Genomic DNA, 22,206 nt, shown 5'->3' with positions numbered 1-22,206 from the left:
TTCTGTGAACCCAAAACTGCTCTAAGAAAACAGTCCTTAAAAAAATCGGTTGGTCATACCTGCACAAGTTTATTTCTGGACTCTATATTCTGTTCTACTGATCCGTGTGCTTATCATTCCATCAATACCACACTGTCTTGATTCACTGTACCTGTATAGTAAATATTAAGATCAGACAGCGTGATTCCTCCACCTTTATTCTTTTTCAAAACTGTTTTGTTTATTCTATCTCCTTTACTGTTTCATATACACTCTAGAATCAACCTGTGTATACCCACAAAGAATCCTATTGGGAAAATACAAGAGGTGCTAGATCACCATTGTTTCTTATAATTGAGTAATATTCCATTGTATACATATACCAAATTTTAATAATCCACTCATGAATTGATGAGTACTTGGGTTGTTTCTACATCCTTGCAATACTGAATTGTGCTGCCATAAACATTCGGGTGCAGATGTCTTTATTATAGAATGTCTTTTGCTCTTTTGGATAGATGCCTAATAGTGCTATTGCTGGACAGAATGGTATTTCTATTTTTAGCTCTTTGAGGTATCTCCAAATTCTTTTCCACAGAGGTTGTACCAATTTGCAGTCCCACCAGCAGTATAAGAGTGTTTCCGTCTCTCCACATCCTCACCATTTGTTGTTTTGGGATTTTTTGATAGAGGCCAATCTAACTGAGGTTAGGTGATATCTCATTGTGGTTTTGATTTGAATTTCTCTAATGATTAGAGATGCTGAGCATTTTTTTTTATATGTTTGCTGGCCATAATTCTGTCTTCTTTTAAAAAGTTCCTTTGTCCATTTATTGATGGGGTTGTTTGATTTTTTCTTGTTGATTTTTTTAAGTTCTAGATAGATTCTTTTTATCAGCCCTTTATTGGATGTGTAGAGAGCAAATATTTTTTCCCATTCTGTAGGCTGTCTATTCGCTCTAGAAATGACAGTTTCTTTGGCTGTGCAAAAGCTTTTTAATTTGATCAGATCCCATTTATTTATTTTTGTTGTGGTGGTGATTGCTTTGGGGGGTCTTCTCCAAAAATTCTTTGCCTAGGCCAATGTCTGAAAGGGTCTTCCCAACATCTTCTTCTAGAATTCTTAAGGTTTCATGTCTTAGGTTTAAGTCTGTTATCCATCTTGAATTGATTTTTGTGACAGGTGAGAGGTGAGGATCCAGTTTTCCCAGCAAATTTACCTGTTGTATGTCAGGGGGGAGAAAAAAGGAATCCTACTGAGGTTTTATTGGAATTGTGTTATACCTATAGATCAACTTAGGGAGAATTCACATCTCTAGTATGTTAACTCTTCCAACTTGTAAACATGGTACATATCTCTATTTACTTAAATCTTCTTTGATTCTTCGACTAGCATTTTATAGTTTCAGCATAGAGACCCTAAACATGTTCTGTTGGATTTAAACCTAAGTCTTTTTTTATGGTGTAATTATAAGTAGTTTTTAAAGTTTGTTTTAAAGTTTGCTTTCCAATTGCTCATCACTAGCAGGGGTATTGACATTATACCTTGCTAAATCCCTTATTCGTTCTAGAACTCTCTTTGTACATTTCTTGGAATTTTCTATATAGACTATCATGCCACCTATCAAATAGGGACAGTTTCATTTTTACTTTTTGATCTCATCTGTATGTTGTTTATTTCCTTTTCTTGTCTTACATGACTAGGTATGACTTTCAGTTCAATGATAAACAGGAGTGATGAAAGAAAATATTCTTGTTTTTGGTCTTCAGAGGGAAAAATTCAACACTACATCATCAAATATTCTGTTAACTGTTATTTTTGTAGATGCTCTTTAGCAGGTTGAGAAAATTTGCTTGTTTCTAGTTTTCTGAGAGTTTTTATTATGAATGGGTATTGAACTTTGTCCCATGTTTTTTCTGCATCAACTAATATGAAAATGTGCTTTTTCTTCTTTAAACTACTATTATATTACATTGATCTTCCTTCTTCCAATATCGAACAAGCCTTGTATTCCTGGAATGACTCCATCTGGTAATGATCTATTATACTTTTTATACATTGTTGGATTCAGTTTGCTAATATTTTGTTAGGAATTTTTACCTCTATATTCATAAGGCATACTGAGCTATAGTTTTCAGTAATAGTAGCAGTAATAGCAGTAGTAGTTATGGTAGTAGTAGTAGTAATACAGGCCTCAAAACATTTGGTGGGGACTGTTTCATCTACACTTTCTGGAAAAAAATTACATAGAATTGGCATTGCCAATTATTCTTTAATGCTTTCTTTTCTTTCCTTTTTTTTTTTGAGACAAAGTCTCGCTTTGTTGCCTGGGCTAGAGTGAGTGCCGTGGCGTCAGCCTAGCTCACAGCAACCTCAAACTCCTGGGCTTAAACGATCCTACTGCCTCAGCCTCCCGAGTAGCTGGGACTACAGGCATGCGCCACCACGCCCAGCTAATTTTTTCTATATATATATTTTAGTTGGCCAGATAATTTCTATTTTTTTTTTTTTTTGAGACAGAGTCTCACTCTGTTGCCCGGGCTAGAGTGCCGTGGTGTCAGCCTAGCTCACAGCAACCTCAAACTCCTGGGCTTGAGCAATCCTCCTGCCTCAGCCTCCCGAGTAGCTGGGACTACAGGCATGTACCACCATGCCTGGCTAATTTTTTCTATATATGTGTATGTTTTTAGCTGTCCGTATAATTTCTTTTCTATTTTCAGTAGAGATCGGGTCTCGCTCTTGCTCAGGCTGGTCTCGAACTCCTGAGCTCAAACAATCCACCCGCCTCGGCCTCCCAGAGTGCTAGGATTACAGGCATGAGCCACCGCGCCCAGCCCTTTCTATTTTTTTTTTTAGTAGAGACGGGGTCTCGCTCTTGCTCAGGCTGGTTTCGAACTCCTGAGCTTAAACAATCCACCCGCCTCGGCCTCCCAGTGTGCTAGGATTACAGGCGTGAGCCACCACGCCCGGCCTGCTTTAATTCTTTAATTCATTCTTTTATACTTACTCTCATTTTTGCCATCTTCAGATGCTCTTTTAGGTAGAAACAAATTTTTATCTGGTGTCAAAATCCTTCTGCCTAAAGAACTTTCCTTAACATTTCTTGCATTTCAAGTCTGCTGACAACGAAAATTATCTCAGTGTGGAAAAACAAATCTTACCGATATTTTTCAAGACTTCTTAGCCTCCTCTGTTAAGGACAGTTGTATACTACGAATGATGTTTGCTTGTATTTCCTTCAGAAATGTTTGCTTTTCAGATACCATCAGTATTAGACCTGCAGTTAATTGTTCCTCAATGTATCTTGCCAATTGCTTCCATCCAAAGGATAATAAAATTTTTCTTTCTCTCTCAGAGAGTCAAACTGACTAATACAGTCCACGGTAGGGTTGTGAATTAACTAAAAAGATGCCTAAATAGTCTGGACACCTTTGTAGAGATCAGAATAGTATCTTCTTGTGTGTTCCAAAAAAAGAAAACTCTGCTTTGTAAACTTAGGAACACTAAATTTATCTTCCCAAAAGGGAAGGGCCCCAGGATCCTCCATTGAAAGGAAGTTCTACTTCACATGTAGGATTTGTCTTTCTTCCTCTTACTCAGCATGCTGCCTGTAGGGTACTAAACATGAGAGGACTAAAGACGAAAGTGGTAATATACTCTTGTTGATGATTTTGCTGTAAAAGAAAATTCAGATTTTGATAAAGATGTCTCATGTTTCTGTAAGCATCTATCTTTCTATATCCATCCATCCACCTCCTATTCATGCAAGTAAGGTTTTTATACCCTATTTATATGGGTCATAGTTTCTGACTTAACATGTAGTTTTTGGTTGTTTGAAATAAAAATCTGTATTTTGTCTTCATTGTATAATATATTTTGGCTGGATACTGAATTCTGGGTTCACTCCCCTCCACCCCCCCAGCTCTTTTCAGGACTTTCAGTATGTGGTGGCTTCATTGCCTTTTTTGGCCAGTAGTCTGTATAAGTTTCTGACTAGGGGTCTGCTACAGTTTTTATCTTTCCCTGTACATTGTATTTCTTTTTCTCTGACTACCTTTTCCTAGTTTGACTTGATATGTGTAGGTGTTTTGTTATCTGTTTTGTTTTTATACTGGGAAGGTTCTGTAAGCTCTTAGGATCTGTGGCTGGTTGTCTTTCATCATTCTAGAAACATTCCCAGCCATGATCTCTTCATATATTTTTTCTTGGTCCTTTCTCTCCTCTCTTCTCCTTCTGCAACTTCAATTACAAGTATATTTGACTGCTTGACATTGTCCCACAACTCTTGGCTACTTTGTTCTGGTTTTTTCTCCCACACTTTCATTCTAGTTAATTTCTATTGATCTTCAAAGTTCACTGATTTTTTTTCCTTAATTGTATCCAATCTGCTAAGGACATCAAAGGAATTCTTCATTTTTGTTATCAAGATTCCTAGGATGATCATTTCACTTTTAAGAAATACTTTCCATGTCTCAGCTGAAATTCTCCATCTTTTCAAGCAGGTCATCTACCTTTCCCAAAAAGTTCCTTTAACATATTAATCAATTATTTTAAACTTTATGTCACCAAACCCCAACATCTGGGTCACCTATGAATCTACTCATCCCTTTGTGTCTTGGCAATAGACTGGATTATCTTATTTATGCATCAAACAATTTTTCATTATATTGTAAGAGACCTTGTATAAAACAGTAGAAACTCAGGTAGTAAATGGTATTTTTTCTGTCAGGCCATTAGTATGAAAGAATCAATCAATCTAATCAGTGGTTTGGCTGGATTTTGGTTTTGGTTGTTAAGCTTACTATCAATGCACTACAGCACTAACATCTGGCAAACAAAGAACTGCTGTTACTTTGAGATTAGTGTGGTTCTCGAGTGTCAGGAAATTTTTCTCAGTGTACCTTATCTATCCTTAGTTTTTAGCAATCTCTGAATAAGCTTAAAAGAAGGGGTTCTTTCTTCATGCTCCAGTCCCTCCTCCAGCAATAAATTGCTCTTGCTTTTCTTTTCTTTCTTTCCTTTTTTTTTTTGGTGTGATTCTGCTTGGGGCAGCGTTCTCAGTTCTTCTAGTCCATATTCTTAGAAAAGACACATATGCCTGAGCTTTGGGTACATGGATTTTTAATGTTTCAGTCTCTCATCACCTTGGCAGCTAAGCTCTCACAGAATCTGACTGAGGCAGGTCTTAGGCAGGAGAGTTTCATGTCACTCTATCAGTGGTAGCAGATCTTTCCTTTGCATTTTTGCAGGATTCTAGGCCCAAGAGGTTTTCCTGCTCCTTTTGCTATGGCTTAAAGCTTCTGCTCCACATGAGGGAAGGGTCTAGAGAAATGAATGATGTATTCTGCAGGTTCTCTAGCAGAAACTGATCACTTCATCAACTCTTATAGGCCACTGACAGGGGCTATTGGGTCAGCCCACTCTTTCTCTTGAGCAGTCAGTGGTGGGCCACAGAGAAAAGCTTGTAAGTATATACTTCCCTTGTGTTTTGGGCTTCTAGTTATTCTATGCTGATATGCTAATCTACATTAGGCCTTTAGAAATGCATTAAAATTTCAGCTCATTTCTTCTTACCAGCTTCTATGGTGGCTACTTCTTCCTCTTGTGATCTGCAAATGGTGAAAATAGTTCAGTGTATCATCTCTCTTTAAGGGATTTATATCATTCTTTGGAATTCAGTTCCGGTAATTACCTTGTGAACTTGGCTCTCTGACAGGGGTCAAGAAAAGTTGTAATTCTGTAGTTTATATAGCCTTTTGTGTTTTTAAGATGAGAGTGACATTTTCTTGTGGCTTTCTACATATATACTAACGAGAAGAAAAACTCTCAAAGTGAATATGTTTTGACAAATCTTATCTCCTCTATGGAGCCCACTTCTAAAATCTTGTATGCTTGTAAGAAAATTACATTGATTCTGCCTGGTGCATTGTTCCTTCTCATTCATATCAGCCTACAATAGTGAATAGCAGCTCATTCTTTCCTTATTTACTCTGCAGTAGCATCTTTTAAGTACCCTGGTTAGAAAATTTTAATATATGTCATCAAGCTTGGTCTCACAATCAGTTGGCTCTCTCTATCACATCAGTAATGCTAAAAATTCACTTAGAAATAAAGGCTGATAAAATGACTGGGGGGGGCATGGGCAATATACATAACCTAAACTTTTGTACCCCCATAATAAGCTGAAATAAAAAAAAATTGACAAAAAAAATGACTAGGAAGAATAATAAATAGAAGAAAACAGTCAATTCTAAGGTGATGGAAGGGAAATAATACCAGCAAAATCTCAGATATCTTTTATTTGATTAGTACATATGAAAAAGGCAGTTACTCAATTTTTCTGGCATCACAGAACTGTACAGGGAGAATTAATGAGAATTTAGCAGTAAAGTGGTGGTAAGTAAAGGAAGTCAGAAAATGTGTGTGTACAACTATGGGGAGAGACCCAAGCATGGAGCTGAGAGCCACTGAGGAGTATACAGTGGCAGTACAGAACTAGAGAAAGATGTGGGGGGGAGAAGAACAAGGGGGAAAGAAAGTAAGGGGGACAGGAGACAGGGAAAAAGGGAAGAGGGGAGAAATGGAAGGAGAATAAAAAAAAAAGAAAAGGGAGGAAGAGTGGAAGGGAAAAGATGGAGGTAGAAAAGGAAAGAATGGAGAGAAAGCAGGGAAGAAGAGAAAAAGTAAGGGAATTAAGAGAAAAGAGAGCAGGAATGAGAAAAGTTTTGGAGATTCTGAACTGCCTTCTACATCCATAAGTGGGTCTATAATAGTGGAGTGAAACCAGGTTCCATGTATGAATTTATGGGAAAAAATCCTATATCTCACTAAATACACTTCATTTACATCATAAAATAAGTATTTCTTTGCAATTAGAAATACTGTATTTTTTCATGTAACATTGTACCATATCCCATTTAAAGACTAATTCATCAATTTAAGCATTTAACACCTACCTGTTGATTAGTACTAGCCAGTCACTGACTCAAGCATCTATAACTAAACTTTTATATCCCCAAATTAACTAACCAGGTAGATTAGTTGACTTTTAACCTTTTTGCCTAAAAGAATACTGAAAAACTACACCCTCATAAATTTTTAAATCAACATTTAAAAACTGTCATCATATATTTAAGTAACTGAAAGAGCTGACATTTCTAACATAGTAAATACTGACATTTTAAAATATAAATTTTAAATTTAATATATTCTAAACACAATGATTTGATGTTCAATATCATCCATTTAAAAAATATATGAACAAGCTATTCTTTGATAAACTTTATATAATCTTTTCCTTGAATTTGCATTTTGATTCCCCTTACAAAATAAAAACCATCCAAATGATTTCATGCTAGGTTTTAAAAGTAAGTCTTACCATTCTTTCTTCTCTGGCAAAAAAAATGCATACACACACACACACACACACACACACACACACACACACACACATTAATTTCCTTTCCTGTGACCAAAACATTCAAGAAATTTTTTCATTTCAGTTACCACTAAAATTATTAGAACATAACTGATCAAAAATACTACAGATATTAATTCTTAAAAAAGTAACATTTTACTGGAAATGTGTCTTAATAAGATGGCTGTGGCATCCTTTTATCCCTCACTCCTTGTCTCCATTTTGTTCTCCTATCAGAAATCCATTCGAATAATTCAGCATTTTGTATTTCTACTGTTCACTTTGATATTTATATAATCATAGCAACAGAAAGTGTTCTCATTGTAATGTCACTCAATTTTTTAAATCCCAAGTCTATGCCAAAAATCTCACAGTAATCAAGTATCAAAAATATTTTTTAATGATCAATCATCTGACAAATCTATTAGATTATCCTTCAATTTTATTCAATGCAAAAAACCAGAACCATCTACCTTACTACCTAGTAATTAATAGTCACTTAAAGTCACATTTTTTGCAAACAAAAGTACCAAAATAGCTTTATCAATATTAAATCAAATGAAAGAACTACAGTCCTTTATTGGGGCAGATGAGTTTCATAATTCTGAATTTTTCAGATTTTGGAAAGCAATATGGTTCATTTATGCAACACTCTCAATAATGCATCAACTTTTAATCAAACACATTAATATTTCTGCTATAAAATTTATGAATTACACTAATGAAATATATAAAGATAAACGGCTCTGCTCCCCATCTGATTATGTCATCAAATGAGCAATGACTTTTTTGGCATTCAGACCTTTTTGGACTTTCGAATTGCAGATAATGGCCTGTGGGCCAGTATTACTTCTGCCTGTTACTAATATATGCTCTAAAAGGTTGCAAAAAACCAAAATGCTGTAATTTTAATACAACTTTGCCAACAGTATTTTGGAGGCACTATTCTGCTTTTTGCTTTTACATTATTTCATGCTTTAAGGGTATTTTTGTTGAAACCTTGACATTGCAGACTTGGCCCATCAATTTATATGTAAAAAAGGACTATATTTAATCTACCAGATTATCTTTTTCAATTCAAATAAAAGTGTTAATATGCATCCTTGTAACATCTCAATTCTGAATTCTGATTCTTTGACAGTTAAATGGGTAAACAGGGTGTAAAGGGTACTGCCTGGATGAAGTAAGGAGATCCACTTTCAATGTTTAGTGCTAATGCTCTTTGCTTTGCTCCCAGGAGACTTACTCTTAGAACAGTGCATACATATATATATATATATATTTTTTTTTTTTGCAGTACTCAGAAATGGGAAGAAGTCCTTTAAAGAAAAAACTATATCCACTTCCACTGTTTCACTCAACAAATATCTAAAGTAGAAAACACTATAACATGATATAAAATATACTTTTCTTAATGCCATGTTTCACTCTTAATAGAAATACCTGTAAGACAAAGAATGATAGGAAGTTACTTTCTAGCACCAACATTCAAAATTATCCCTTTGTTTGGTAACTCTGACATTTTTACACCCTAGAATAAGGTACCATACTAAGATTCAGGATGATGAAAGATATGCCTTTCTTTTATAAAACAGTAAAAAAGATGCTGTAAAAGTTGAAGTGTAAAAAGAGAACTGGCATGATACTTCAATCTTCATCAGGCGTATCAACCTATGTATATAATTTGAGGATCTAAAGACTGATTTTTTGAAATCTATTAGTGTCTACATATACCTCAAACAATGTTAGTGTTTCACAAGGGTTTTCTTACTCCATTTTGAAGATCTTTGCTTTAGATTACATATAAAGTATTTAAGTATATATTTCTATATGTGAAGATTTCTGAAAAGCAGTAGAATGATTTTATGTAGATTTTTTCTGTGCTTTCAGATAAGTGGAAATCAGTGAAGAAGGTGATATGATTGGCTACAAGTGTATTGCTACTCTGTATGTAATGATTTTTTTATGAACAGAAAATGACCAGTTGGAGTCTTGACAATCAGGTACAGTAGCCTTTATTCATTCACTATCATAAAATTTCATAGAAAAGTCTACTAATTAGCCATTGCCACAAAATTGGTGTTTAACAAACTGTTTCAAAATTTGGTGGCTTTGAATATTTATTTACTCTCACTGATCTGAGGAACAGTTTATGGTTGGCTGCTTTCAGCAGAGTTTGCTTATGTGTCTGGAGGTTGACTGATTAGGCTAGGGAAGTAGATTCTGCTTCAGATGTCTTTCTTCCTTCTCCTGGGACCAGCAGGTCCTTCTCATGATGATGGTAGAGGGGCAAGAGAAAACAGGACCAACTATTAATATGTATGCAACTTCAAACTTCTGGCCAATGTCACACCTAACATTACTTGGGGCAAAGCAAGTTATATGGACAACCTCAGAGTCAAAGGGTAGGGATGTTTCCCACAGTGGGAAAGCAATGCTTTATGGCAAAGCACACAGATAAAGGGAGGGGCGAATAATTGAGATGATTAATGTAATTTACTATAAATATTAAACATAAATCTTTCAACATCTTACAATAATAGCTTAATATTGATTAACAGAGAAAAAGTAAGTAAAATTATACTAGAGTTTAAAAGGTAATTTATATGGCTTAACATTATTTCAGGACCACTAACAGACAGAAGTGACTTGTACAATATTAATAGGTATAGGCCCTGTATTTATACATCAGAAAGTCAAAAGAAGATGAGATAATCACTAAATGGAAAGAAAGCTGGCTTACATAGGTTTTCAAGCTCTTGGCAATCTATATATTCTATTTTAAATTAGCATCCCTGGGAGGAAAAATAGCCACATTTGATTTAATTCAACTAAGTCCTTTAAAGTTATGTTTTCATCATGTCTCTAATGAATATACGTAACTCAGATACTAGTGGCTAAATGTTACATTTTCTGTGGCAGTCCCTTATAATATAATATAACCTCTTCTCAATATCCTTATTCCTATTCTCACTAAAGAAATAATCTATAGTTACAGGATTCATTACTCTGTGTTTAGGAAAATATATATATATAATATATATAAATAAATCTAACCTTGCAACCAGAATATAAAAACACTAACTAAAGGTTTAGATAAAAAATGATTTCAATTGTCTAACATAGGGTTTTCAGAAATATTTAAAGAATTCCATAAGACAGATTGACATTAATATATATACAGCAGTAAGCCACATTTGCAGCACAATTTTTTTATTTTTTTTTAGGATTTGTAGGCTTTTATTTCAAAATCAAGCTTTTGAAACTAAAACAAACGAACAAACTTAAAACAGTTCTTTCTTCTCAGAAAGTTTAATTTTTTTTATGGGGTAAAAGTTTAATAAGGAACAAAATATTTACATAGTCTCAAACTATCTCCCCACAAATTACTTATTAATTACAAAGGGAAGATTAACTTTACAGTGAAGACACTTAGTGGATACTACATTAAAATTTTTTTCAGTCACGCTTGAATGTTCTGACTTGGGGGGATGGGCGGGACATGGGCAATATATATAACCTGAACTTTTGTACCCCCATAACAAGCTGAAATAAAAAAAAAATAAAAAAAATAAAAATAAATAAAAAAATAAAAAAATGGAGCACAATTTTTAAAACCTCAATGAGAAAAAACACATTTTCCAGAACCCTTTCAGTAAAACACATACCGGGATGTAAAAACCTTTTTCTCCTACTGAATGAATATTTGAATAAACAATGATGGTTTTACTTTATTCTGGATTTTGGCTTATGCTAATATTTCCCTTATACATTTTTCATGCTAGCTGTAGTTCAAGTTGAGTGTTCAGTGCTTGCAAAAAAGAACACAAATGATACAGCTGACATTGAAGCCTGATATGACCTACTGGGAATGGAAACGACAGAAATAAATAGTTCTAATAAGGCCTCAATCTTTCATAAAGAAAAATTTAACAGGGATTCCCTAGTCTGTTCACTCAAACCATCTTCACTTATAAACATCAAAATATAAGTCACCTTTTAGAGGTTTCTAGGATATCATAAAAGTCACCAAGAAAAAAAATTATTTAATGATTTTTTGTAGATGTCTATATGCTAACATTTTAGCATTTGCTTAAATTATTTGACATTTAAAAATATCTTTTTAAACAATTGACTTGGAAAAATAGCTTGCATACAGAAGAGTTATCATAAATTGTATGTGAATAGTTTCAACCTCTTTGTAATTACCACCCTGGTTACAAATATGATAATTTTATACCTTAAAAGTCATCAGTATATCACATTTTCTTTTTCTCCACCTGACAGGTAAGTGCTAACCTTGAAGTTATAATGTTTATTCCTTTTGTCGTCTGAGTATCAATCTATATATTCCTAAATAATATACTGTTTGTATTAAATGTTCATAAATGGAATCACACTGTATGTTCTTATGGGACTTTCTTTTACTCAACATTTATACTTGTTACTCACACATGCTGATTCATGGATTTGCAGTTCATTTTCACAGCTGAATATATTCCACAGTATGAATGTCCTATCAGTAAATATGTGTACTGTTTTCAGTTTTTTACTATATATATATGCTACTGTATACATTAAGTAAATATGTATTTCTCTAGGGTGGGGCTTCTCAAACTTTAAGGTGCATTAAGAATCACCTGGGGAACCTGATAAAACACAAGTTCCTAGGATCCACCTCCAGAATACTGATTCAGAAGGTCTTGGGTAGGGTTTTAGAATTTGCATTTCTTACAAGCTCCCAGGTGATCCTAATGGTATTGATGTGCAGACTACAATTTGAATAGCAAGGCTGTAGGGCACACTACTTAATTCTTTTTTATTTAAAGGACAGGGCCATGCAATCTAGATACTAACACTTTGTCATTTGTGTGCTCTCAATATCTTTTCTCAATTAGTGACTTTTTAGAAAATTATTTCTTTCAGGTTTTACTTGATGAACAGAAGTTTTTAACTTTATTGTAGCCAAACTTATCCTGCTTTTCATTTTTAGTTTATACTTTTTATATCTTAAAGCCTTCCCTACCACAAGATCATAAAGATACTGTCCTATATTATCTTCTAAATGACAATTTTGCTGTTCACCCATTTAGGTCATTTAATTACATGGAACTGATTTTTCATACTGTGTGAGAAAGAGGTTGAATTTCATTTTCCCATACAGATATCAATTGTCTAAGCATGAAAATTCCATATTTTCCCAACTCTATGCAATCATCATTGCAAGGTATCAAATACCTACATATTTATAAATCTTTTTCTGGTTTTGTTCCACTTGACTATCTACAACTGTGCCAAAATAAAATTTTCTATATTATTGTATTAAATGTGTCTCTCATAGAGTATAGTATTGTAGTTTGAACATTTTAAATTCTCTGTTAATCCTTCCTTCTACCTGCAGCCGTTAACCTATTTCCATTTACTATAATTAGATATATCTAAATTTCTACCTACCATCTTATTTTCTGCTTTTCAACTGCCCCAATTTTCTATGCTTCCTCCATCCCATTCCTTTCTATTGAATTAACAAAATATTCTACTTCCTTTTTCCCCCAATAATAGTTTGGATTTTGTAATTTGGTTCTAGTATTTCAGTGGTTTCCCTAAAATACACATCATGTATTTCATACTTCCAAATTGTTCGTAGTGATTACTTGATATTAGTTTTGAAAAACGTATGATGGTCATGACATCTATTATGTTAACAGTTGAATAACAGATGCTGGATTTTAAAATATATCTGCATTTAAAATAAACATAAAATTTCTTGTGAAGCTCATTTTTTAAAACATCTGGCTAGAGGGTTACTTATAGCCTACAAGGCAAGACACACACAAACAGGTGGATGACTTGCTAGGTACTTCAAAGCTGTTTCTAGAATACAGGAGTCTTAAAAGTAGATTTTATTTATGATAAAGTAATAATATGCTTCTTGAATATCAGGTTTATGCATTTGAGTTCACTCAAAATTACTTGGAAACTTGAGAAGAAAATACCTTTTTGATGATTTTTTTTTCCCCTATCATCTATGTAGTGTACACAACTGAAATAACACATATTCCTGAATATTGAATTAACCAAGATTACAAAAAATATTCAGACATTTAATTTATTTAAAGGGCAAAAGAAAAGCTATCATCCCCAATGGCAAATGCTGTATAAGATAAAAGACAAGGCAGATTTATGACCCTAACAAACCTAATATCCTGCCCACTACTTAAATAAGATGGGAAAATATAATAAAATACACTCCACAAACTTACATATCTATTCTACTTAACTTTCTCCATGTTAACTCCATAAAATGAATTAAATTAGGTTTCACAGTTCCTTAAACTAAAGACCAGGTTATTGAGTTAAAAGAAATTAATTATTTTTTGGTGACTGTGATGTTAGGGGAAAGGGGGAGGAAAAGAGTAGTCTAAATCAACTTCAGAGACTCACAGATATTCTAAAATTCTATGTCTTTTATATAGCACAGATATTCACCTTTTAGAATGCATCCCAATTTTTTTAAAGAAGGAAGAAAATATTGTTCTAAATAAAGAAAAATACTTATTGGCTTCCTTCTCAAGAAATGCCACCTATCTATCAATAAATCGTGAAAAAATACCTGTAAAACTATTAACAGCAGTAGCTCTAGAAAAGTAGTTTAATAAGGTTGATCAAGGAAAACTTGGGATTTATTTGTGTCATATTAAAGTTAAAAATGAGGATGTAATCTTATACTATTGGTATAATTATAAATATAAGCAATTTTTAAATGAGTACATAATTTTTAAAAATGGCAGATGAGTATATAAAATAGAGTCAGACAGCTTTAGAAAATCAAGAAATCTTTATGGAAGAAGAAGCTTTACTAAAATTCTCTTGGGTGAAAATTTCCTAATAGTAAACAATGTAAGTATAAGAAATATTGGAGTAGATCACAGAGAGCCTAGAATAGAAAGCAAAACAAAAATCTGTATTTTTTAAGCAATGAGAACCCCACTGAAAGTTCTAGGGTAAGGAAGACAATATTGATATTTAAAATAAATTAATCAAGAAAAACAACCCAAAAAGGTTTTTTTTTTTTTTTTCAAGACTGAGTTATCACACTCCAAGTCACAAAAACTACAAAGTATTTAAATTGGGAAAACAAATGGTGTGTGTTTATGTAAGTAAACTGTTTAGTTTACTGAGTGTAACAAAGAAACTGAAAATGTTACTGATAACACAGTTAAATAAAACATTTCAGGCTGGCCAGGTGGCTCATGCCTGTAATCCTAGCACTCTGGGAGGCTGAGGCGGGAGGATTGTTTGAGCTCAGGAGTTCAAGACCAGCCTGAGCAAGAGCAAGACCCTGTCTCTACTAAAAATAGAAAGAAATTATACAGACAGCTAAAAATATATATAGACAAAATTAGCCGGGCATGGTGGTTACATGCCTGTAGTCCCAGCTACTTGGGAGGCTGAGGCAGTAGGATCGCTTGAGCCCAGGAGTTTGAGGTTGCTGTGAGCCAGGCTGACACCACGGCACTCTAGCCTGGGTAACAGAGTGAGACTCTGTCTCAAAAAGAAAAAAAAAAAAAAAAAGAAACATTTCAGAATTCCTCTGTTTATTCTAGGAATAGTATTCCTTTCCAGTGAATATGTTTTTAGCATAAATGCCACTAATGAATCAGAATAATACAAATTTTTACCTTTGATTTATACTACTAATTTCCAGAAAAAACTATACTTTAAAAGGAACATCTTAAGAGTACCCATATTTTCTATTATGAAAATTATAGTTCATAAAATTACAAGATGCTTCAACTTAGCTTGTAATCAAAACCTAATATTCTATTATAACCATAAACTGTTAGGAGTTCTATTCACTTTAGTCTTAAAATGCTCTCCCAAACTGGCTTTAGAGAAGATAAATCACAGAAAAGTGTTTTTTTTTTCCCAACTTTTTCTCTTCAATATAAAAACTTCAGGTAGTACTCAAATAATTGACAATTAATAAACATTTTCACCTTTATGCTAAAAATACTCTATTCTGGTAAAAGCATGTGTTACATAATCTCAGAGCTTAAGACCAAATTTTATATGGTTTAAAATAAAATTTAAAGGCTTTTTCTCAGTATTAATCACAAAATGGTACTGTAAAAATTCTAGTGTATTATTTTCATGGGGACCACGATATAAGATTTGATATTTTAATAGAAATACTTGTGAATTTTTACCCCACCCTCAAGAAAGTTTTCATGCTATAAGTTCCAATTAAAAAAATAAATAAATAACCAGACATCTGTATGTGTGGTAAAAGGTGAAAGAGGAAAATAATGAAATAAAAGTACAAAGAGAAATGAATTCATTGCACCAAACACAAATATAGAATATAAATGAACACAGGCAGTGAAGCTTACAATTAGCATGATGCATCACATCCCAAGCAGGCTCCACAGTGCTCTTGCAATAGGAAGTTAAACTGTAACTGGTGGGTAGCTCACATACTAATTTTCTACCTCTCATAACTCCAAAAGCAATGTTTAAGAAAAGTATAGCCATTCTTAATATGAAATTCATCATCACATCACAAATGATTATTAATAAGCAATAACATGAATATGATTCTGTATTGCTCTCACTGGTAAAATAAACACCACAGCTGGAGAGTGATATTTTATCATTTAAAGAGAAACATTTTAGATGACAGTCTACATTCTAAAAAATGTTTCAATTCTAAATGAAGAAGATTCAACATCAGTTACTGTTTTCTAGTAGTAAAGGTTCTTCCTGTGATTAAATGCATATCTCAGTGAAAGGTACAATTAAAGGCAGTGAATGATGTAAGGACTACTGGCCTCATTTATGTCTTGCTCTGATACTATCCTCTACTTCAGACCGAGGAAAGTTAAGTTCTAAACTCATACCTAACCTCGTTGAGTTAAAAATGGCCACTGTCGCTCAGCATCCATTCCCACCAATCATCTTAACAGAGTTTATAGCCTATGCAAGATGGAAAATTAAACTATATTGCCCAGACCCCCTTGCAGGTATAGTTTCTAGACATGCATTAGATTCCACCAATCAGATGCACTTATGTAAGATTTGAAAGGTGAACATTCTGTGGTCATTCTCCTTCTGCTTTTGATGTTTCTGTTGCAAGCATCATTGTAAAGATGCGGGGTTTTTCTACTGTTGTGCTCCAGTGTCCTGTCTCTAGCTGTGTGGGAGTTGCAGTGATCCTGATCCCTTGATTATAGTAATGGATCAATTTCTCTTGGCCTCTCTCTATTCTATGGTGAGCTAAGAGTTATTCCAGGAGCCCAAGCCTACAGAATGATTCTCTAGCCCTTCCAACAGCAGCCTTTCCACACACACTGACACCTTGAAGAAACAAATGTTTAGCCAGACCAACCAAAAAGAAACAGAGAAGACATAACTGCAGGGGAATGAAACAAACATTACTACTGACACTACAGAAATTAAAGGGATTATAAAGGAATGTTATGAATAACTTTATGCCAATAAATTTGAAAACTTAGATGAAATCGGTAAATTTCTAGAAAGATAATAGCTACTAAAGCTTACTTCAAGAAGAAACAGAAAATATGAATACACCTGGAAGAAGAAATTGAATTAGGAATTTAACATTGTATTTGATCTTCTAGCTCCTGCAATAAAGCAAAAAGGCATTCCCAAATTGTTTTAATTGCAGATGATATGATTCTACAAGTAGAAAATCCCGAGAAATACATAATAAAATTACAAGAGCAAATAAAGACTAGCAGTATTAGGGATACAAGATCACTATATAAAATCAATTGTATTTCTGTCCACTAGCAACAATTCAAAAACAAATTTAAAAAGCAATCCCATTCATAATAGAACTAAAAGTAATAAAACACTTAAGGAAATAAATTTAACAAAAGAATTTCAAGACTTGTACACTAAAAATTACAAACATTGATGTTAAAAATGGTAAAGATGGTTAAAAGGAGAGAATAGAGAAATTTATCATATGAATATATATGTAAAAATACCATCATTGAAATGGAGTTCATCAAAAGAACTCTACATTATGCCAAAGCAAGGTTTATTCAAAAAAGACAAATTCAAAAAATGTATAAGCATAATTTATTATGCCAACAAATTAAACCGTATGACTAATGTATACATTAAAACTCAACAAAGTATATATTTTAAGTGAATGCATAAAATATTAATAATAAAAATAACAATTATTGAGTACCATATAATAAGGTTTACATATAGCATCTTTCTTTCATAATCCTCATAAGAGAACCAAGGGGCTCTATCTGTATTTTAAAGATAAAGAACTTTGGGAGGGGGTTAAAACACTTGCCCAGGGACATATTTCTAATTGATGACAAAATAAGGACTTAAATAAAGGAGTAGTAGGTTCAAGTGGAAACAAATAACACTTAATCATTAAAAAAAATACCCAATATGTTAAAAGAGAATTCTATCCACATTTACCTGTTAGTCCATGTCCTCCTAAAATTAAACTATGAAATTATGTCAATATCTCAGTGACGTAGTGAGTTGAAAAAAAGGAAAAGGTGTAGTTACAAGGTAAAGTTAAGGTTTAAATTATGTATTTCTTTTTCTTAAAAGTTGCTATTGTTCTCATGATATGGTGCTAGCTTATAATTTTTTTTGTAAAAACCTGGTAACATTAATTTAAAAAAATCAAGGAGATTTCACCATGCAGAAGTTAAATTACAGCTTTTAGTAAATATTCAGTGGGGGAAACAGATATAGAAGATAAAGGAATTAAAAGTAGGGTGACCATATGATTTATCTTCCAACTTATGACATTTTTGTGAATGAAAGAAGGCACTAATAGTTATCATGATGGTATAAGAGGTATAAACTAGGACTGCTCCCACACAAACCCAGACATATGGTCACTCTAGTTAAGAAAAATACTTTAGCAAATAATTCTTTACTATGATAATAACAGCTAACTTTTTCGGAATATTTACTATGTTAGCATGCCCTCCATGATATAAGACTTTGTCTTATTCACTGTCTCTGGATGAGTGCTTTGTGCATAGTGGGCAATCAATATATAATTGTTGAAGGAAATAACAGGTATCCTTTAAAAAATAAAAAAGGTTTCCTGTGTCTATACAATATAGCCTAATAAAAGCCTAACTGTTTAAACATCATTATGATAGTAAGTTTGTGAATAATAAGCATTAATTCACCCGTGCAGACACTTAAAACAAAAATCAACAATGTACCTCTATGTATTAAAGACAGATGACCAGATTAGTGCAATTAAAGCACAATACTAAATAGGTAAAGATGGCATATTGCATATTTCTAATTTAGAGTCTAATAATAAAAACAAAACTTAAACGTACAAAGATAGTTTTTCCTTTTAAAATGCTCTTCTGCCCTAGCCATGATAATTCAATCAACATCAGAGAAAGACAAGTCTGCTCTCATTTCTTACCTGCACAGCCGAAAGCTAAATGGTATCTGGAAGAGGGGCTGAATTTAACACAGCACACATTAGCCTTTGCCTCAATGCTTGCCACTGAGTTGTCTAGGTTGGTGGACCACAGCTTCACTAAGGGCAAAGGACAATAAAAACAAAAGGAGAAATAAATAATACATTAGCAAATGCCTCTGCAACTTGGTAGTTTGCTTATTGCTCCAGATAGCTTTTTGTGCCAATTTAAAACATACTGGTTTATGTCAGGTGCAGTGCCTTGTGCTTGTAACCCAGGACAACATTCAGATAGGGCCCGGGTATTGGTGTTTTATAAAAAGCTCTCCAGGTGATTCTAACATGTATTTGGGATTAAAAACCAACATTGAGGATAGAAGTACAGTAAAAGGGAGGGATTAAAGTAAGTAAAACTGGTTGCAAAAAAATACCACTTCTATGAAATGGGATTTCATAAGAATAGAGAAGTTATTTCAATATGTGAAATCTTGGGGCTGGGCACGGTGGCTCATGCCTGTAATCCTAGCACTCTGGGAGGCCAAGGCGGGCGGATTGTTTGAGCTCAGGAGTTTGAGACCAGCCTAAGCAAGAGCGAGACCCCATCTCTACTAAAAATAGAAAGAAATTATATGGACAGCTAAAAAAAAAAAATATATATATATATATATTAGCCGGGCATGGTGGCGCATGCCTGTAGTCCCAGCTACTCGGGAGGCTGAGGCAGGAGGATTGCTTGAGCCCAGGAGTTTGAGGTTGCTGTGAGCTAGGCTGATGCCACAGCACTCTAGCCAGGGCAAGAGAGTGAGACTCTGCCTCAAAAAAGAAAAAAAAAATATGTGAGATCTCTCAGGGGAAATTAATCATTACCAAAAAAAGTTGCTAATTTACAATTTGATGACTATTAGCCTTACGACAAGAAAATAAGGGTCATTATTAAAATAAGAGTTTCAAACAGCAATATTTTATTTGTTTCATGCTGTTTTCCAATAACAATGGTATGCTATTTCAATCAATGTGCAATCCTGGGTCAATCAACATATACAATTCTAAGATGAGATAGCTAGCTGGAATTAAAAGTCTACATGCCAAACATAGCACCTGAAGATCAATAATCTGATTAATAATCTAAGTGGACTTTGATAGAATTGTACTCTAAGAACCCAGCAAGCTAAAGGTAATTCACAGCAAATATGTATGGAGCATTTACTATGCCCACAACCTCACTAATAATCACTAAGAACTTTTACAAACAAGCATAACATATGAGTGTTTTATGGCAATTAAATGTAAGTAAGTGTAAAATGAACCAGTACTAACAGAATGATAGTTAAACTAAAAGTCAGTCAAGTCTTTTCTAATTTCACAGTAGTTTTCTCAATGGAGTAATCATTAACATTATTTAAATAAGTTATAACATTAATCACCATGATTATAATTTTCAAAATATAAGACATTAGAATTCAACATATTAATGTCTGAGCTACAAGGCTAAGGTTAAAAATATTGTAAAATACACTGAATAAATAAAGCATAGAAAAGGAAGTTGCATAAAGATTACAATGAACTTTCAGAGTGATTATTAAACAGTACAAGTATTATGGGTTGAATTGTGTTCCCCAAAAAGATATGCTGAAATCCTAACCTCATGTACTTTTGAATGTCACCTTATTTGAAAATAGGGTATTTGCAGATGTAATCAAGTCAAGATGAGATCAGAGTAGATTAGGATGGGCCCTAAATCCATTGACTAGTGTCTTTATAAGGAGAGGGAGATCTAGAGAAAAAGATACAGAGGGAAGAAGGCCATGCGTGGAGAGAGGCAAGATGAGTGTTGCAGCTACAATGCCAACTATGGTTCACAACTAGAAGCTAAGCAGAAGACAAGGAACCATTCTTCCTCATAGCCTTCAGAGGGAGCATGGCCCTGTCAACAACTTAATTTTGGACTTCTGGCTTCTATGAGAGAATAAATTTCTGCTCTTTTAAACCAACCAGTTTGTGGTATACTTTGTTATGGCAGCCCTAGAAAACTAATACAACAGATATGATGAAATAATATTAAATATGAAATAATATTAAAATCTATTCACTATCCTAAGACGGCATTGTAGTATGGTAAATAGCATAATCTTTTAGAGAAAGTGTAGAAGAAATCAACAAGTGTTAGAAAAAACAATCTAAACAAAATATAAATGAGTGGTCCTCAAAATAAGGAGACAGTATGTAACTCAGTAAGAACATGCTTGCTGTTACTTTCTCTTTAGAAGGATAATAGTAAGAATTTCACTTAATTTCAAATATTAAAATTTCAGCATTTATTGATAAAAACTCCCTTTTGAAAGGAAAAGTAAATTTAAAAGAAAATATCATCCTCAAGGTGAAGAGCTAAAGCAATTAAAGCAAACACAATGTACTTATTTACATATGGACTCCTCTGGCTCTCAGTAAATAATCAAAAGAGTGACCACTAGAGGAAAATCATATCACAATGTAGGAGGCTAAAAATAAACAAACTCTATTTTTAAATTTGTTATCACTATGTGTTTTATATAAGTTTTATTTCTTTAAGGTTAAAAAAAAAGTTTTCTTTAAGTGCCACCTAATTCTTCAGTTCAATTAAAAAATACTGGCTTTTTAAAAATCCAGCTAACATAAAGAATAAAGTTTACCATCCAATAATCTGCAAAATTTGGGTTAATAATTCCCAAATTCTTTTGTTTAAAATGATTTCTTCCAAAAACATAGAACACATTCCATATTTATAACAACAATGGAATCAGTCCCAATGTGCAAGATGTATATGTTTCTGAGCTACTCAGACAGGGCCCATTGAATGTCTGTTTGTACCAAAGCATCTTAAGAAAGAATACATTATAAAAGAAAAAGGAAATAGGCACAAGAGTTTTACACAGTAAGAAAGCCCAAGTCTTTAGTGAGGATGTGCAAGTATCAGTAAGTTTTATATCTTATACTCCTAGACCCACTTCTGAACTACTGTCTAGGTCTTGCAGAAAACAGAAAGTTATCCATAAGAGTAAAAGGGGATAGTGGTGTCTCACCAAAAACTACCATAAAACTGAGAAACAATCTGCACAGTTGTATACCTCTATAAAAAGTATAAAAGATTAAACACAAAGATATGCACTTTGATGATAATGATTACCAAACAATAACTTAGCCAAAGAGAGACAAAAGCCCTTGTATTACTAGCTAGTTATTGTCACACAGCAAATAGCCCTAAAGTTTAGCAACTTAAAACAACAAACATTTACTATCTCACACAGTTTCTGAAGTCAGAAATCTCAAAACAGGTAAGCTAGGTGGTTTTGGTTCAGAGTCTTAAGAAGTTGAACTTAA

The 22,206-nt window shown here is 33.5% G+C and overlaps 1 protein-coding gene across 5 annotated transcripts in view; it reads right to left on the bottom strand.

The window, feature by feature from the left end:
• COP1 (COP1 E3 ubiquitin ligase) overlaps positions 1-22,206 on the bottom strand; it is a 245,271-nt gene that overhangs the window by 88,426 nt on the left and 134,639 nt on the right. For 4 of the 5 annotated variants that reach the window (XM_045547294.1, XM_045547297.1, XM_045547296.1 and 1 more), the window contains one exon: positions 18,853-18,969. In XM_045547294.1, coding sequence (XP_045403250.1) covers positions 18,853-18,969 — 117 coding nt within the window. Of the gene's footprint in view, positions 1-9,400; positions 9,664-18,852; positions 18,970-22,206 lie in introns of those variants that run through there. The other variant, XM_045547298.1, reaches the window with a different exon arrangement.

The sequence above is a fragment of the Lemur catta genome, chromosome 3 (assembly GCF_020740605.2).
Source record: "Lemur catta isolate mLemCat1 chromosome 3, mLemCat1.pri, whole genome shotgun sequence".
Taxonomy (NCBI): Eukaryota; Metazoa; Chordata; class Mammalia; order Primates; family Lemuridae; genus Lemur; species Lemur catta.
Note: the sequence above shows the minus strand (reverse complement) of the source record. Positions and strands in the feature narration are given on the sequence as shown.